General features: G+C 43.6%; 1 protein-coding gene and 1 pseudogene across 1 annotated transcript in view; both read right to left on the bottom strand.

Annotated features, from left to right (window-relative positions):
- Positions 1–3,101: 3,101 nt before the first annotated feature.
- Positions 3,102–10,533, bottom strand: LOC123489019 (annotated as a pseudogene).
- A 500-nt stretch (positions 10,534–11,033) lies between these two features.
- The window catches only part of LOC121582956 (transmembrane channel-like protein 3), a gene marked incomplete at its 5' end in the record, with an annotated part of 30,928 nt that continues 22,065 nt past the window's right edge, over positions 11,034–19,896 (bottom strand). Inside the window, 9 exon segments of the mRNA XM_045219732.1 lie at positions 11,034–11,619; positions 11,651–12,102; positions 12,105–12,367; positions 13,014–13,161; positions 15,129–15,171; positions 15,385–15,463; positions 15,781–15,906; positions 16,395–16,505; positions 17,811–17,939. Of these exon segments, the coding sequence (XP_045075667.1) occupies positions 11,350–11,619; positions 11,651–12,102; positions 12,105–12,367; positions 13,014–13,161; positions 15,129–15,171; positions 15,385–15,463; positions 15,781–15,906; positions 16,395–16,505; positions 17,811–17,939 (1,621 nt within the window).

Raw genomic sequence — 19,896 nt, 5'->3', positions numbered from 1 at the left:
TGAGAGTTGTAGACAAAACGACTTTAACTTTCCCAAAATTCCCAGAAATCCTAAGTTGGAGGATTCTGCAATTCCTGCTTATTCCCTTCTGATTTTGGGAGCTTCCAAACAGGACTTCTGGGAAAGTTGAGTAACCATTATTCATCCATCATTGTTAGTCCACCACTTCTCTTCTCCGGTCTTTGAAAAACAGCCGGTGAATTTGTCTTAGTGGGTATAATCATTTTCCTACTTGTGGTGATGGTAATATAACACCAAGGAAGAAGGACAACATTGGATGTAACCGTCAGTCATTTTTAAATGCGATGCTGGTGAAATACAAAATCTGTTGGGTGGAACACACAGTATACAGTACGTAGAAGGTGCAGGTTAAGATTAGGGTTGCAAAATTCTGGCAACTTTCCCCAATTTCACAGGTTTTCCAGAATCCTGGTTGGAGGATTTCCAGATTCCCTCTGTTTATTCCCTCCTGATTCCGGAATCCTCCAAATGAAATTTCTGGAAGTGGAAATGTTACCTAAAACCCCTGTTATTTTCCTGTGTTGCTTTCATTGACAACTTAACTAATAGTATATTCGATAGTAGCCATTTTCCATAGCAGCTGTTTTTTCCCCAATCAGGAGTTGAGGACAACAGACAGCATTCAACACGTACCCTAAAACACTACATCTGCCGCAGAAAAATGCATTATCGAGTAAATTTAAAAAACAAGCCACCAATAGACAATGTGTGTACTCTGACGTTAAGACAGCGATACACTGTAGGTAAGGTATGATCTTCAGCCTCCAGTTACAGTACAACAACACACATCAAAACAATGCCTTAATAGTATTACACCAACAAAAGGCAAATGATGACTTAAAAAAGCAAGCATATAGGACTTGGTTGTGAATGAGGTGGAATGCAATGCACTTGTAAAGGTTTGTCAGTTAAGGTTAATATCCACTCGGGATAAGAGAGGAAGTTTAGTAGTCTTTCATTTCAAAAGGAAACTTAACCACGAGGAAAAAAATATTGATCTTAAAACATTATTAGTAAAATGGCTTATCATCATACATGTAGAGGACTCAGCAGGCATGCAGATGGTTGACTGTACAGCACTGTGAAGACACATTCTAGGGCTATATCTCAATACTCTGGAAGAGGCTTCCTCTCCACCTGATAGGGATATATCTCAATACTCTGAAGAGGCTTCCTCCACAAAACAATAAGCTATTGAGACGCACCCTGCCCTAGATGGATGGCCATGCCCTCTTGTGCCATACCAAAGACAGTGGTTTCTCAACTCTATGCTGGTAATATGTTTCTTTACAGTGTAAAATGGCACACTACTCACAGCTGATCCCAGAATATGGCAGTCCTATGCTGCTGCTGTGCTTAAAAATATGTTGGGACTCCAGGGCTGTCTCAAATGGCACCCTACTCCCTATATATAGTGCACTACTTTTGACCAGAGCCTTATGGGACAAATACCATGTCTCTACTCTAGCGGAGGTCCCTATGTACATTCTTCATTAGATGAAGCTGTTCATATTGCCATTTGCCCATACATACGCAAATACCTTTGCTTAAGAATAATTCTGTGTTCTGTGTTTGACATCTACATACTACATGGAGAAAAGTAACTGAGGCAGGAATCCATGCTTGGAGGTTAGGTGTATACACAGCCAGCAGATGTCAAGGTTAGGAATAGGATAGAGTTGAGGGGGCTGGGTTATTGTAACCAGAAACATCTGCCGGCTGTATATACACCCTCTAAAGGTTATTGGTTAAAGCTGGAATCCTTAATGGTAAAACAGCCATGTCCATAACTCTTTCCAGTTACCGCAAACAACAAACATAGTTTTTTTCCATCTCAGGCATCATTGCACGCGCAATAGAAGACCACAATATGTACTGCAAAACATTTTTTTACCATGCTGCTATGACGCTCCTCGGCTCGGCAACAAATACAATAACAATGGTTGTGGCGCCTGTTTCCCCTACTGCCCGGATTCCATCTTTAAGGTATCGGTTAAAGGGCTGTGGAGACAGATTAAACTGGAACATTTCGAGTACAGTACTACTGTATACAAAGGACAACAAAAAATTAGGTATGACTCGTCCCAATGGAATCCGATTCCATTCTGGGGTTCCCTGTAAGGTCCATGCAACATGCATGTTACTGTAGGTAGATTCAGCCAGTGTAACGGAATGGACTGTATTCAACAGCAACAGTACAAAAGGGAAGGAGGACATATCCTCCGTGTGTCTAAATAATATACAAAATATAGATTTCAAATCTATTCTCATTATTTTGGGGTGGGAATTGGTGGGGGTTCATGAACAGGAACTACATTATGTCCAATAATGTAACGTGTGTTTTTGTTGGGGTGGGTTCATGATGGTGTTTGTACTCATTCTTGTTACAATAGGGGAGAAATAACATACAGATTGCACCTTTAACATCGGGGCTAAGGTCAATTCCATTTCAATCGCTTCAATTCAAGAAAACTACCCATGAACCTCTATGAAATTCATATTCAATCTTTTTCCAGAGTTAAATGAATGAAATTAGAACAGACCCTCCCACCTTTTTGTAAGACAGTGGCCACCAGACCTGGTCCTAGAGAGCAACAGCACCAGGTGCAGGCTTTTGCTCCAGCACTCAACACACCATTATTACACAAATTAACCAAGACCTCAACCCACCTGAAATCAGCTGTGTTAGTGCTGGGACAATCCAAGCTGCACTCCTTCCTTCCCTCATGTCATCCAATATCATCTCCCTTTGAACCAGTATGCTCTTAGGATACAGTTGCTCCAAGCCAAGGCCAGGTGGCCACTCTTTTAAAGAGGCTGTACAGAAGTTTAGTTGCTAATTGTTTATCTACATTTTTTGGCTTGAGTGTTGCCTGTATGGTTGATATAACATTATTTATTGACTCATGAAACAACACAATCCTTAGTTTTAGGCTAGAAATATATGCTTTAGCTCATAGGGGGTGGGGGAGGTGTGCCCCCTTTGCTCTCAATAAGGATTTTAAAAATCCATTTAGATCCATCTATTCCTTCAGGTAAAAGCGATTCATAGATAATCGCTGTGTTTTCGGTCCCCCTGAAGGCTGGTCCTAGATCTGAGTACCGCCTGTTGCCAGGAGTTAGTTATGGAGCACAAACAGATCTGGGACCAGGGCTAAGGGAAGGTATAGTATGAGTGTATCAGTGATCCTTGAGGGACTTGACGGCCTTGGCCAGGTTGCTGTAGAACTCCACCATGCTGGATGGGAAGAAGGAGTCGACCACGGAGCGAGGCAGGAAGCCCCCCAGATCCGTCTGGAAGAAACTGAACAGCTGTGTTTTGTTCGGCTCCCTGGGAGAGACAGAGACGTTGCATTTACACTATACTTTATGAACAATATTAGAAAGTGCTTCAGCCACATAGCTATCAAGACAGGTGGTCATGTTAGATAATGAGAGAGTGAGAAGATGCACAAATCAAACCTATTTGCTGTGCAGCATTATAGAGTAAGACAGTGCTTCAACTGATGTTTAGCTCTCTACTGCCCTCCTGTGACGGACAATTGCCTCTACAAAAACGTCCTTGGTTCTCACAGAACTGAACACAATGTTGAGAATGTTGCAAACCTTGTAACTCAATTTATGCATAAATAAATATGAAATGTACTGAACATTGTACTCAGAAAATGTAATGACTCTAGGACCAATAAAATGTATTCAAAATAGCTTCTGAAGTTTCATAATTGTATGTTCGTTAATGGGAAAATGCGGTCATTTTTTTCAATATCCTGAAAAGTTTGTTTTGGAGATGAGGTTTTCATCAGACAACGACAATAGGGTGAAACAGAGAAGCGTGTCTCAGAGCATGACTCACCCAGAGATGGGGACACAGATGCAGCCACAGGGGTGGTTGAAGCCCCTCACGTACCCTGACTGGGGAGGGCAGCTGGGGTGGCTCACGTGGGTGGCTAACGGACAGAACACAGGGGAGAGAACATATGAGGGATGCAATTGTGTGTACATATCATTCAATCTATCACATCATGTTAATTAGTACACTGATAGTGAAGGTAAAACACATATAGGTATCTCATCTTGGGCACACTGTAGCAAAACATTTTGCAACGGAATACATAACCAAGTCTTTCTTATTGGACCTAGTACATCACAGTTTGAGCATTTTCTTCCTTTTCGTGCCTACTGAACACGACCCACATTTCGACATGGATGATTAGGCCTAGGCCTCAGTCTGGGGCAGTGGATAAGATAAGTTGTCTGGCCCAGAGATTCCCACCCAGCCAGCCTCGCTCTGAGGGTTAAGGCTGATGATTAGGCTACATCATCCACACACTACCACCATTAGTGACAAGAGTTCCTCTTGTACTTTACTCTGATTTCAGCCTACTGCTGATAGTGTGGTGTGTCTGTGCATCCCGGGTGTTTGATTTTTCTTTTCTTTGTATATCATTCATTTTATTGTCTTGATTTGTTTTTGTTGTTGTTAGAATACCTATTATCCCTTTATATTTCTTAATATCTGAGCTGTTATGTGCTCTGTAAATGTCTCAATGTTCAATAAAAATAGCCTACAAAAAAAAAAAAAAGAAAAAAACAGTTGCTCATATAAAACCCCAAGGTCTGTGTGGTCTTCAAGGAGAGAAGACTACAGAGCTACACTTCAATAGAAATGTGGAATTGAGTCAGTAGAGAAATGTAGTTAAATAATACATTGTTAGTTAGATAAATATTCAAAAATATAAGAGAGAAAAGACAGAAGGAAGTAAAAGGAGAGATTGAGGCGTTACGCACCATTGGATGTAATGGTGCCGTCAGTCGTACTGCTTCACTAGAATAACATCGACAAAGTCTCTGGGGGCTATGATGCCCATGGCTGCTGAGGGAGTGACTGTTCGGCAGACAGTGATGTTCTGTGTGAGAGGGGGAGAGACTAGGCAGGTAAACACTGGGCCTCGCTCAGCAGGACACAGCGTGGTGGAAATCTTCATATAGAAATATACCAAGTAGAATGAAACAAGAACCCCTCTGATAAGCGGAATAAGGCACGCATCAGTTCTATCCATGACATTTCTAAGTGCAACATTCCACAAGATAAACACTGGGCCTCGTTCAACGGGACACGACAAAAGTACCCCTCCGACCTGCAGAATAAGGTATCGCATCAGTTCTATCCATGATAATTTATCTACGTTTTCCTACTGATCATGTCCCTGTACTTGTGTTCGTCCCAAAGCAAATAAACATGAACGTGACTAATGGAATAGAGAACAAAGGATAGGAGTGCTGCGTTGGGGCTGTGGGTGTGACGGTCGCTGGCAGGTGCCCTTTAGGAAACAGGAATCAAAACCATGAACAAACTGGATGACACACTTTGGTTGCTTGGGTAACTTATTTAACCTTCACGTAACCAGGGAAGTCCGATAGAGGTCAGGTAAAACTCACTTCCAAAAACCCCTGAGCATTATCAACAAAGTTGGGGCAGAATACAGGAGAGACAGAACTATACAGCAAGAATGGATGACAAAGCGGCTATTCAGTTGTGATTTGTTTGTGAGTGAGTGAGGAATGATAACTAAGAATCAATCGAGAAACAAATGAATCAAATGATCAGTGACAACTCTCTAAAGCAAACTCAGAACATAGATGCTGATGGGGAAAACACAACTGAATTGTGACTGACTGTGAGTATACAGTGCCTTGAAAAAGTATTCATCCCTCGTGGCGTTTTTTCCAATTTTTTGTTGCATTACAACCTGTAATTTAAATGGATTTTTATTTGGATTTCATGTAATGGACATCCACAAAATACTCCAAATTGGTGAAGTGAAATGAAAAAAATAACTTATGTATTCACCCCCTTTGCTAGGAAGGTCCTAAATAAGATCTGGTGCAACCAATTACCTTCAGAAGTCACATAATTAGTTAAATAAAGTCCACCTGTGTGCAATCTAAGTGTCACATGATCTGTCACATGATCTCAGTATATATACACCTGAAAGGCCCCAGAGTCTACAACACCACTAAGCAAGGGACACCACTAAGCAAGGGGCACCACCACCAAGGGGCACCACCACCAAGCAAGCGGCACCATGAAGACCAAGGAGCTCTCCAAACAGGTCAGGGACAAGGTTGTGGAGAAGTACAGATCAGGTTTGGGTTATAAAAAATATCAGAAACTTTCAACATCCCACGGAGCACCATTAAATCCATTATAAAAAAATGGAAATAATATGGCACCACAACAAACCTGCCAAGAGAGGGCCGCCCACCAAAACTCACGGACCAGGCAAGGAGGGCATTAATCAGAGAGGCAGCAAAGAGACCAAAGATAACCCTGAATGAGCTGCAAAGCTCCACAGCGGAGATTGGAGTATCTGTCCATAGGACCACTTTAAGCCGTACACTCCACAGAGCTGGGCTTTACAGAAAAGTGGCCAGAAAAAAGCCATTGCTTAAAGAAAAAAATAAGCAAACACGTTTGGTGTTCGCCAAAAAGGCATGTGGGAGACTCCCCAAACATATGGAAGAAGGTACTCTGGTCAGATGAGACTAAAATTGAGCTTTTTGGCCATCAAGGAAAACGCTGTGTCTGGCGCAAACCCAACACCTCTCATCACTCCGAGAACACCATCCTGCTGTGGGGATGTTTTTCATCGGCAGGGACTGGGAAACTGGTCAGAATTAAAGGAATGATGGATGGCGCTAAATACAGGGGAAGTTCTTGAGGGAAACCTGTTTCAGTCTTCCAGAGATTTGAGACTGGGACAGAGGTTCACCTTTCATCAGGACAGCTAAAGCAACACTCGAGTGGTTTAAGAAGAAACATTTAAATATCTTGGAATGGCCTAGTCAAAGCCCAGACCTCAATCCAATTGAGAATATGTGGTATGACTTAAAGATTGCTGTACACCAGCGGAACCCATCCAACTTAAAGGAGCTGGAGCAGTTTTGCCTTGAAGAATGGGCAAAAATCCCAGTGGCTAGATGTGCCAAGCTTATAGAGATATACCCCAAGAGACTTGCAGCTGTAATTGCTGCAAAGGTGGCTCTACAAAGTATTGACTTTGGGGGGTGAATAAGTTATGCACGCTCAAGTTCTGTTTTTTTGTCTTATTTCTTGTTTCACAAAAAAAAAAAAAAAAAAAAAAAAAAAGATTGCATCTTTCAAAGTGGTAGGCATGTTGTGTAAATCAAATGATACAACCCCCCCAAAATCAATTTTAATTGCAGGTTGTAAGGCAACAAAATAGGAAAAATGCCAAGGGGGGTGAATACTTTCACAAGTTTGAAACTTAGCCTACCTCGGTGACTTGCTCTACGAGCTCAAACTTCTTGACATTGTTGTCCCATTTCACCCGCAGTCCGTTGGGCACTGGCTCAGACACTCCCATACCTTCCTCTGGACTTCCCTTCACCACCGACTCCCCCTTATACCTGTCAGACACAATACATGTAGAGATAGACAGAACACCACTAACTCTAACTCTTCGGAAAGTATTCAGACCTCTTCACTTTTTCTTCATTCTGTTACAGCTTTATTCTAAAATGGATTAAATAAAAAAAAATGTCCTCATCAATCTACACACAATACCCCCATAATGACAAAGCAAAAACAGGCTTTTAGATTTTTTTGCAAATGTATTAAAAATAAAAAACAGAAATACCTTATTTACATAAGTATTCAGACCATTTGCTATGAGACTCAAAATTGAGCTCAGGTGCATCCCGTTTCCATTGATCATCCCTTGAGATGTTCTACAACTTGATTGGAGTCCACCTGTGGTACATTAAATTGATTGGACATGATTTGGAAAGGCACACACCTGTCTGTATAAGTTGACAGTTCATGTCAGAGCAAAAACCAAGCCATGAGGTCAAAGGAATTGTTCGTAGAGCACAGATCTGGGGAAGGGTACCAAAACATTTCTGCAGCATTGAAGGTCCCCAAGAACACAGTGGCCCCCATCATTCTTAAATGGATGAAGTTTGGAACCACCAAGACTCTTCCTAGAGCTGGCTGCCCAGCCAAACTGAGCAATCGGGGGGGAAGGGCCTTGGTCAGGGAGGTGACCAAGAACCCGCTCTGATAGAGCTCCAGAGTTCTTCTGTGAAGATGGGAGAACCTTCCAGAAGGACAACCATCTCTGCAGCACCACCAATCAGGCCTTTATGGTAGAGTGGCCAGACTTAAGCCACTCCTCAGTAAAAAGGCACATGAAAGCCCACTTGGACTTTGCAAAAAGGCACTTAAAGGACTCTCAGACCATGAGAAACAAGATTCTCTGGTCTGATGAAACCAAGATTGAACTCATTGGCCTGAATGCCAAGCGTCACATCTGGAGGAAACCAGGCACAGCTCATCACCTGGCCAATATCATCCCTATGGTGAAGCATGGTGGTGGCAGCTGTGGGGATCTTTTTCAGCGGCAGGGACTAGTAGACTAGTCAGGATCGAGGGAAAGATTAACGGAGCAAAGTATAAAATGATTAGAGAGATCCTTGATGAAAACCTGGTCCAGAGCACTCAGGACCTCAGACTGGGGCGAAGGTTCACCTTCTAACAGGACAATGACCCTAAGCACACATCTAAGACAATGCAGGAGTGGCTTCGAGACAAGTCTCTGATGTCCTTGAGTAGCCCAGCCAGAGCCCAGACTTGAACCCGATCTAACATCTCTGGAGAGACCTGAAAATAGCTGTGCAGCGACGCTCCCCATCCAACCTGACAGAGCTTGAGAGGATCTGCAGAGAAGAATGGGAGAAACTCCCCAAATACAGGTGTGCCAAGCTTGTAGCATCATACCAAAGAAGACTTGAGGCTGTAATCGCTGCCAAAGGTGCTTCAACAAAGTACTGAGTAAAGGGTCTGAATACTTATGTAAATGTGATATTTTTATTTATTTTGAATACATTTGCAATAATTTATAAAATCATGTTTTTGCTTTGTCATTATTGGGTATTGTGTGTAGATTGATGGATTTTTTATTTTTTTTTAATCCATTTTAGAATAAGGCTGTAACGTAACAAAATGTGGAAAAAGTGAAGGGGTCTAAATACTTTCTGAATGCACTGTACCTGTCAGACACAACACATGTAGAGACAGACAGAACACCACTAACCCTAATACCTGTCAAACATAACACATGTAGAGATAGGTCTACTTGGGGGTGGTTTCCGGTTTCCCAGAGACCGATTAAGCCCAGTCCTCAACTAAAAAGTACTGTCAATGGAGATTCTCCATTAAGAATGCTTTTTAGTCCAGGACTAGGCTAAATCTGTGTCTGGGAAGCCAGCCCTGGGTGTTATAGCACCAATCCTGGGGTGTATCTTAATTAACAGTCTAACGTTGCTCCATCTCCATGTTCTCTCCTTCATCTGCACTGAACTGAAAACAGGAATGGTAAAAGCAAGCTGGTGGATATTTGTTTCTCCGTTTTTTCACATCAATGCAGCTGAAGGAAACAGGTTGAGGAGAGGGAAAGTAGGCCTCATTAGACTATTATGATACACAGCTGAAGATGAACTTAGTAACAATTGATCAGTCCAACAGTTTATCAATAACTGATGCTGTCAGTTCTGTTGGAGAAAGCCTTGACAGGAACTAGGTACCCCTGTTAAGCAGTAACATTAAAGACTCTCCGGAGATAAGATTATGAAAACTTGCTTCCAATCCTATACAAAAATGTAGAAATGAATGATTTAGCCTTGCTAAGGAGAATAACTTATACTTACACATTTCCAGGGAACTCAGTCGAAGGCCGCCAGGACACGATGACGTCATTCTAAAAATGGACAGACGCATCCATTTGTCATAAACAAAACATTGCTTGCTGTTGTCACCCACTGCATTTACCTAGCTATGTTATTTACAATGACACAGCAAAATGGAGCTGTTAACACGGTGCACGGAAAGGCACGTCACCTGTGATGATCAAATATTAATATTGCTACCTAGAACATTACGCACCGATTTCTTGCAGACTTTCCACCCAGACTCGTCCTTTGTGTAACTCAAAAGACAATCCCCAACTGCATTCGCTCTGTGCTGGTAATCCATGCTTGTTGAGTCCGCCAGGCAGATGTGAAGATGGAGGTCTTGCAACCTGTTCAACTAGCTAGCCAGCTGTCAGGCTAACCGACTAGTTCCCTAGCTAACATTAGCCGTGATTCCAAATGGATGGATGTAGACTGACAAACAAGATAACTAGTTAGCGTAGATTATGAAGCGTAGAATATGAGCTATGAATATGAGACAGTTACGTTTAGTAACAGATAGCCACACACGCCAATATAAGACCATTTACAGTAACGTTAGCTAGCTAACGTTAGCTAATGAAAAGATTGAATGAAAGACTTGCATTATCGTTAGCCGCGAAGTTCCTGAAGTCAGTAAAATAGCCACATCTGGCAACCATCAACAGATCTGCTTAAAAATAAATATTGATTGTCATAAACATCTAATACGAATGTGTAGTAAATATGCAGCTTATTTAGCCAGCAGGCTAGCTGGCCGTTTTCCCATCAACTGATGAAAAAATTAATGTGAAAAAGTATGTTTTCTGATTGGTTGGAAGCTTGGAACTGTGTTGAAGTGAATGCTGGGAATTGTAGTTTGAAATGGATAGTTAGGTGAGATGGAAGGGTGAGAACAATTGATACTTTCAATGTTCTTATTGCAACGACAATCAGTTATCGAAACACATCTGTTCATCTGTCAAGTATTTTTTTCTCCACCAACAGTGCAGACTCAGGCCACTTTTGGTCTGGAAGTTATCATCGACATGGTATTCCTTTTCTAAATGTACTTTATACATATCCTAAGGTGTTATACATGTTGCACATCATACTTTACCACAGTATCATCGTTTTATTGAGTTGAAGGCCATGTTTGCTTGGTACAATGTAATGTACACACAATAGCCAATATAACAACACCTGTTTGTGATAACCCTAAAACAAACATCAAGTGCCATACCAATAACCTTAGTGTAGAACAAAACGATCTGATGCTTAGGTACACTATTATGGACCATTGACCATTATATTTATTTTATTGAGAGCAAATACAGTATCCATGACAATGTGAGCATATAATATATTATGCATGTTATGCACATAGAGCTTTTTGTTAACACACACAAACAAAGTATAGCATTAGCCATGAATGGGCTATTCACTTTTTCTGTGGTTTACAATACGACTTAATGTAACCCATTGCAAAGTAATTAACTCTACAGGTCGTTATTGTAAAATATAATTTGCTTTCAATAACTTACATGGATTAATAAAGGTTAAATAAACATAGATAGATTCACAATACCAATACACAAACTACACATTGGAGAAGACCAGTTCTTTAGACCCAGACACGTTGGTGTCTATACTGGCTTTGGACTTCTTCTTAGCCAGCTTGCCTTGCCTGGCCTCAGACTTGAGGTACTTCTCCTTGTTGTGAATGACCTGGATGTACTGGTCTGTGCTGCTGTTTTGCTGGTCGCTACTGGAGGCCAGAGAGGCCGAGTCCGACTCAGTCAGGGAAGGCTCCATCTTCGACCTGGACGTCTTGGGCTTGACCTGGAGCTCCAGGCGTCTTCCAGGGCCCTGGGGGAAGAGTGTGCGAGTCTGCCCGGGAGTGGGAGTGTCTGGCCGGGGACTGTGTGTGCCTGACTGGTGGTGGAAGCTCGGCTCCTCTGATGCTGGTCTGGGAGAGGGAGTGCAAGCGCGTCTCCATATCCTCCCAGTCCCCTTCTTGGGCTTCACCGCCGTAGCGCCCCCTAGCGGTGTGGCTGTCTTTCGGTGCCATAGACAACTTGCTCTCCAGGCGCTCTCCGATGTAGAAGCGCGCCGGCTGGTGGAGGTCGGAGAGCGAGCGGGGCCGGTGCGTCTGCCCGAACAACCCCCTCCTAGACTCCCTCTTCCCCCCTCCCTCTTCCTCATCCTCTTCCTCACTCAGGTGCGACTGCGGCGGATTCGACCTATGCGGGTGCCCATGCAGATGCGGAGCCCTTGGAGTATACCGCTTGATATTCCGCGGGATCAGCTCCACGATCTCACCCACCGGGTCCTCCGCTCGGAAGTGGCGAGGACGCGCGTGGCGGATCGAGCAGCTTTTCCTAGCTCGTGCTCGTTGACGATGACGTAGCGCGTGGTGTGGGGGCGACGGCCCACGTGGCTCTGGGCGGTCACTATCCCAGCTGCCTCTGTGGGGTGCATGGGCCTGATGGTCTTCCTGAAGAGGGGGTCGGAGTGGATGTTCTCTGAGGAGTAGCGTGTCGGGGGTTGTAGGCCACATGGTGGTAGGACTTGGACCTGCAGGTACCGCTCAGGGCCTCCCAGGTAGGCAGGGTGTCTGTGGTGACAGAGGGAAATACAGATGGTAAACTATGTGGTCGTAATAAGAGACCACTTCAACTTGCATCATTACGGTAACAAATACTACTGATGCTGTGTATCGTTGATTCCTTTAGTAGTGACAATACTCCAGGCCATAGTATGCCAAAAGGGACTTTAGTAGGATTTAAATACCCACTGCTTATTAGCTACTGTTGTAGAAAATTACACTTTTCCTTTCATGACCACTAATCTGACTTGGATGAGTGAAAGCATTGAGGTGGAATCACACTAAATTTCTTAGGGCGAATCCTGACTTCTAATTTTCACTTAGTCATGCATTGATGTTAATGGGAGACTAAGTTTAAACTTTGGACTAGGTGCTGGAATCCCCCCTTCAGATGTTTATTTAGGACTAACAACATGGACGCCAACCCTTAATCCTCCTGTAGACACACCTGTAGAGGACTGTATTAAAGCCCATGACTGACCAGACAGAATAACACAATATATGTGTGTGTGTGTGACACACCTGTTAGGAATGTGCTCCGGCCTTTGCTTGTGCAGTATGGACACTGTTGGACTTCTAGACGCCCCAGCAGCAGCCGTCGCCCTAGCGATCTCGGCCCTCGATGCCGACTGGGTGATGGTGCGGATGCCGTTGCCCGTGTCGATCAGGCGACTGGAAGTTTGTGACGCTGCCGTTGCGTCGGGGCGACGGCGTGCGAATGGACGACTCGCGGCTGGTGATGTCACTGTCCTGCTGGTCAGGCTTCCTGTCCCCGCCAGGGACCTCCGTGGCCTGTAGCCTCGCTGTGGGTGGGGGTCAAAGGTCAGCTGTTACAGGTCAGGGATTATAGCATAAGTGTTCAAAAGTTCAAAACTTTATTGGTCAAAGGTTAATAGTCAAGTGAGGTGAAGGGTTAAAGGTCAGAGGTAAGGGGAGATGTACAGTTGAAGTCGGAAGTTTACATACACCTTAGCCAAATACGTTTAAACTCAGTTTTTCACAATTCCTGACATTTAATCCTAGTAGAAATTCCCTGTCTTAGGTCAGTTAGGATCACCACTTTTTTTTTTTTTTTTTGTCATTTAGCAGACGCTCTTATCCAGAGCGACTTACAGGAGCAATTAGGGTTAGTGCCTTGCTCAAGGGCACATCAACTGATTTTTCACCTAGACGGCTCGGGGATTAGAACCAGCGACCTTTCGGTTACTGGCACAACGCTCTTACCCACTAAGCTACCAGCCACTTTATTTCAAGAATGTGAAATGTCAGAATAATAGTAGAGAGAATGATTTATTTCAGCTTGTATTTGTTTCATCACATTCCCAGTGGGTCAGAAGTTTAAAAACACTCAATTAGTATTTGGTAGCATTGCCTTTAAATTGTTTAACTTGGGTCAAACGTTTCAGATAGCCTTCCACAAGCTTCCCACAATAAGTTGGGTGAATTTTGGCCCATTCCTCCTGACAGAGCTGGTGTAACTTAGTCAGGTTTGTAGGCCTTTGTAGCACACGCTTTTTCAGTTCTGCCCACAGATTTTATATAGGATTGAGGTCAGGGCTTTGTGATGGCCACTCCAATACCTTGACATTGTTGTCCTTAAGCCATTTTGCCACAACTTTGGAAGTATGCTTGGGGTCATTGTCCATTTGGAAGACCCATTTGCGACCAAGCTTTAACTTCCTGACTGATGTCTTGAGATGTTGCTTCAATATATCCACATACTTTTCCTTCGTCATGATGCCATCTATTTTGTGAAGTGCACCAGTCCCTCCTGCAGCAAAAGCACCCCACAGCATGATGCTGCCACCCTGTTCTTCACAGTTGGGATGGTGTTCTTCGGCTTGCAAGCAGCCCCCTTTTTCCTCCAAACATAAAGATGGTCATTATGGCCAAACAGTTCTATTTTTGTTTCATCAGACCAGAGGACATTTCTCAAAAAAGTATGATCTTTGTCCCCATGTGCAGTTGCAAACCGTAGTCTGGCTTTATTATGGCGGTTGTGGAGCAGTGGCTTCTTCCTTGCTGAGCGGCCTTTCAGGTTATGTCGATATAGGACTCGTTTTACTGTGGATATAGATACTTTTGTACCTGTTTCCTCCAGCATCTTCACAAGGTCCTTTGCTTTTGTTCTGGGATTGATTTGCACTTTTCGCACCAAAGTCGTTCATCTCTAGGAGATAGAACGCGTCTCCTTCCTGAGCGGTATGATGGCTGCGTGGTCCCATGGTGTTTATACTTACGTACTATTGTTTGTACAGATGAACGTGGTACCTTCAGGCGTTTGGAAATTGCTCCCAAGGATGAACCAGACTTGTGGAGGTCTACAAAAACATTTCTGAGGTCTTGGCTGATTTCTTTTGATTTTCCCATGATGTCATGCAAAGAGGCACTGAGTTTGAAGGTAGGCCTTGAAATACATCTACAGGTACAGAAGCTTTTAAAGCCATCATTTTCTGGAATTTTCCAAGCTGTTTAAAGGCACAGTCAACTTAGTGTATGTAAACTTCTGACTCACTGGAATTGTGATACAGTGAATTATAAGTGAAATAATCTGTCTGTAAACAATTGTTGGAAAAATGACTTGTGTCATGCACAAAGTAGATGTCCTAACCGACTTGCCAAAACTTTAGTTTGTTAACAAGAAATTTGTGGAGTCGTTGAAAAATGAGTTTTAATGACTCCAACCTAAGTGTATGTAAACTTCCGACTTCAACTGTAGATATAGAAAACATAGAACCAACCAACTACAAAGTCAAATGATGAGGTTTACCTGAAGCCAGCTGGAATACCTTCTTCTTGTCTTCTGTTCTCTCCTGACAAAGACATTTCTGTTCAGCACACAGTCATGAGACTAAGCATGCATCCCAAATGGCACCATATTCCCTATGTAGTCCACTACTTTTAACCAGAGACAAAAGTAGTAAACTGTATTGGGAATAGGGTGCCATTTGGAACGCACTCTAAGTTTCTTTAATGTATAATAGTGACTGAATCCGAGAACTTTAACAATAGCGTCTAGAACTCACAGTCTGAAGCTGCATCCTCAGCTGGTTGTTGGTGAATTTGAGGGATCTGGCGATGGCCTGAAGGTAGTATATCAACATGCTGAAAGACACAGAGAGAGTTACCCCAAGAGGACTGACACAATGTCTGATCAACATGCTGAAAGGCACAGGTAGAGTTACCTAAGAGTGACACAACTTGACCAATCCGAATGCATCAAGCAAGTCAGGCTACAGACATAATGTGTGTGTGTGAGTCTGTGTGTGTAAGTCTGTGTGTGTCTGTGTGTGTGAGTCTGTGTGTGTGAGTCTGTGTGTGTGAGTCTGTGTGTGTGAGTCTGTGTGTCTGAGTCTGTGGGTGTGTGTGAGAGAGTCTGCATTCCTGTGTGTGAGTCTGCATGTGTGTGTGTGTGTACTCACAACAGCAGCAGCAGAGCGGGCAGCGCTACGACAGGGCTGGTGACATAACTCATCACTTTACTGAACCACAGCGGGAAGTCATTGGCTATCGTCTCCGAGATTATGTCATAAATCTTCTCCTGACCGCTGCAGGGAAGCACACACACACACACACACACACACACACACTAAATCGGACCATTGTATTACAGGAAAGGATGAAGCATAGTGGCACAGCAGAATTAAAGCTATACAGGCTTTTCTTCTTGGCCATTATACTGCTTTCAGCTATTCAGCTGATGATGATGTGTGATGGTAATAAAATAATCATGGATTTATGTTTTATAGCCATTTTCAAGGTGCTCAATAGGAGTTAGCTCGTCCACACACACACTCACTCACTTGGGCTACAAACACACACACACACACACACACACACACACACACACACACACACACACACACACACACACACACACACACACACACACACACACACACACACACACACACACACACACACACACAGTGTACTGCAACCCTATTAAAAGTGTGGCTTACATTACCTTAATTTACAAGGCCTAACTTTAAAATGGGCACCACGTTTAAAGAGCTTCACAGGAACAATTGTTTACCTAAATGGCCCGCAGTGTTGGGAAGGTCTGTATCTCACAATGGCAAAGATGGTGGGCAGCATACATAGAAACAGCATGAACAACAGCATAGCCAGGTAGAAATTATTTGATCTGGAAACAAATGAGAGAAGTAAAATACAGAATTAAAAATGTATTTTATTTTTTATTTTGTGCATTTTTATTTATATATTGTGTATGTATCTCTTTGTTATTTCAAGTTATCCTATCTTTGTAATCTTAAGAAAATATGTGGAATAGATTTTTCATATACTATCATGCTATTTCTTTATATCATTCTATTTCTTTAATAAACGTATATGCTATTTTTTTAAACAATCATGCTGTTTTACATAACTGTGTGTGTGTGTGTGTGCGTGCACGCGTGCATGAGTGCGTACTTTCCTGTACATCTGGGAGTGACTGATAAGGCCTGAAAGAGGCAGCAACAGACTCGTTACATAAATCAGAGTGGGCTGAGTGGCTGCAGGCCGTGTGTGTGTGTGTGTGTGTGTGTGTGTGTGTGTGTGTGTGTGTGTGTGTGTGTGTGTGTGTGTGAGGGAGGGAGCAGTGCAGTGGCTCATTTTGTTTTCTCTCTCCACAGAGCTGGAAAATAAGATCAGGTGGGAGGGGAGGACAGGAGTAATGACACCAGAACCACAGAACCAGAACCACAGGAACAGGACTAAAGGCCCAGAGTGAATCAGACCCACTCACTGTCCAAAAGAGGCAGTGTACCACTATGCTATTATGTAATGTTAGTCTTTTGTGGTACTGTTTGTTATTGATTAATCAGTACTACAGAGGGGGAGAGAGAGAGAAAGAGGGAGAGAGAGAGAGAGAGAGAGAGAGAGAGAGAGAGAGAGAGAGAGAGAGAGAGAGAGAGAGAGAGAGAGAGCACTCGGGGGAGCTCTAGGAAGAGTCTTGGTGGTTCCAAACTGTGTTCTTGGGGACCTTCAATGCTGCAGACATTTTTTGGTACCCTTCCCCAGATCTGTGCCTCGACACAATCCTGTCTCTGAGCTCTACGGACAATTCCTTCGACCTCATGGCTTGGTTTTTTCTCTGATATGCACTGTCAACTTTGGGACCTTATATAGACAGGTGTGTGCCTTTCCATATCATGTCTAATCAATTGAATTTACCACAGGTGGACTCCAATCAAGTTGTAGAAACATCTCAAGGATGATCAATGGAAACAGGATGCACCTGAGCTCAATTTCGAGTCTCATAGCAAAGGGTCTGAATACTTATGTACATTTTATTTTTTATACATTTGCAAAAAATATGTAATACATTTTAAAATAAGGCTGTAACGTAACAACATGTGGAAAAAGGGAAGGGGTCTGAATACTTTCCAAATGCACTGTATGTATGTGTGTGTGCGTGCCTGTGTGTGTGTGTGTCTCTGCCCCTGACCTGGATGCTCTGAACACCTGTTGGTGAGGGACGTTGCAGGTGAGCACAGCCCAACTCCTCAGGTACATCAAGCCTATCAGCTTCAACACGTTAAAGGCAGGCAGACAGGGAGAGAAGAATGCACCCATCCTAGACAGAGAGAGAGGAGAGAGAGGAGAGAGAGAGAGAGAGAGAGAGAGAGAGAGAGAGAGAGAGAGAGAGAGAGAGAGAGAGAGAGAGAGAGAGAGAGAGAGAGAGAGAGAGAGAGAGAGAGAGAGAGAGAGAGAGAGAGAGAGAGAGGAGAGAGAGAGAGGAGAGAGAGGGGAGAGAGAGGAGAGAGAGAGAGAGAGGAGAGAGAGAGAGGAGAGAGAGAGAGAAGAGAGAGAGAGAGAGAGGGAGAGAGAGAGAGGAGAGAGAGAGGGAGAGAGGAGAGGGAGAGAGAGAGGAGAGAGGGGAGAGAGAGGGGGAGAGAGGAGAGAGGGAGAGAGGAGAGAGAGGGGGAGAGAGAGAGAGAGAGAGAAGAGAGAGAGAGAGAGAGAGAGAGAGAGAGAGAGAGAGAGAGAGAGAGAGAGAGAGAGAGCGGAGAGAGAGAGAGAGAGAGAGAGAGAGAGAGTGAGAGAGAGAGGGAGAGAGAGAGAGAGAGAAGAGAGAGAGAGAGAGAGAGAGAGAGAGAGAGAGAGGGGGGGGGAGAGAGAGAGGGAGAGAGAGAGAGAGAGGAGAGAGAGAGGGAGAGAGAGGAGAGAGAGGGGGAGAGGAGAGAGAGAGGGGGAGAGAGAGAGAGAGGGGGAGAGAGGAGAGAGAGGGGGAGAGAGAGAGAGAGGGGGAGAGGAGTACTGGAGCTGAATTATCATAATGTATACATGAGCCAACAAGGTTACCTACACAGCAGTTTGTGTTGTGACTGTGTAAAGTCAGTTACCATTAGAATACATCAGTATTTTGTTTATGTCACTATTATGACAATGATATGACAATATTATGACAGAGAGATTGTGTGAGAGAGAGAAAGACAGAGAGAGAGAGGGAAAGCGAGAGAGAGGGTGTGGGGGGGGGGAATGTCCCCACTCTGTGAAGGAGCCACACACACACACACACACAGGTATGGGCTCATAGCCCATATAAAACACATTACCGGCCGATGGCTCTCGGCTTCGGACCATTGAGTTGATCAGCTCTGAAATGACGGGTGTGGAATGAACAGAGGTAATACTGTCCATCTAACTACAGAGGTGTGTAATGGAAAGATCACACACACAGCACAGCATATTACTCTGGGTCAGGGGCTGTCCTGCCCTTAGTAAGGTTGCCTTTTATAGTAGGATTGGGGTATATATTATAGCTAGTATGGGCACATTACCTTCTACATTAGAATCAGAATCACCATTAATAGCCAAGTACATTTACACAGTCAGAATGTCACTTGGTGATATGGTGCTGCTAGCCATAGATATCATTTAGAGCCATTATACAGACAGAGGAATTTACACAACGGTTCCACGCATTATGAACAAATTAGATAAAGTGAACATGGAATTGCAAGTGTGTGAGAGAGTGTGTTATATCTCTAACCTGAGTTTTTCCTGGCCATGTGACTTGAGGATGAACTCTGGGCCCTAGTTCCATCTACTGTCTATGTTGTATGTGCTGTCTGAAACTCAACAGCAAAGACCAATAGCTTATGTCAGAAGAGACAAATACGTGCCGAGTCGTGGTCGAGTGGGTGGGTAACACTCCCAGCAATAAGCACGTATGCCTACGGCGGCAGGTAGGCTAGCGGTTAAGAGCGTTGGGTCAGTAACCGAAAGGTCACTGATTCGAATCCGAGCCGACTTGGTGAAAAAACTGTTGATGTGCCCTTGAGAAAGACACTTGACCCTAATTGCTCCTGTAAGTCGCTCTGGATAAGAGCGTCTGCTAAATGACTAAAATGTAAAATGAAAGGTTGAGTGGAACTCCTGTCCTATAAAACTAAAGAATAGAAGAAGTGACATATACAGTAGAATGTGACATATACAGTAGAATGTGACAAATACAGTAGGATGTGACATATACAGTAGAATGTGACAAATACAGTAGAATGTGACATATACAGTAGAATGTGACAAAT

The sequence above is a fragment of the Coregonus clupeaformis genome, unplaced genomic scaffold (assembly GCF_020615455.1).
Source record: "Coregonus clupeaformis isolate EN_2021a unplaced genomic scaffold, ASM2061545v1 scaf2691, whole genome shotgun sequence".
Lineage (NCBI taxonomy): Eukaryota > Metazoa > Chordata > Actinopteri > Salmoniformes > Salmonidae > Coregonus > Coregonus clupeaformis.
This window is presented reverse-complemented; position numbering and strand designations above follow the sequence as displayed.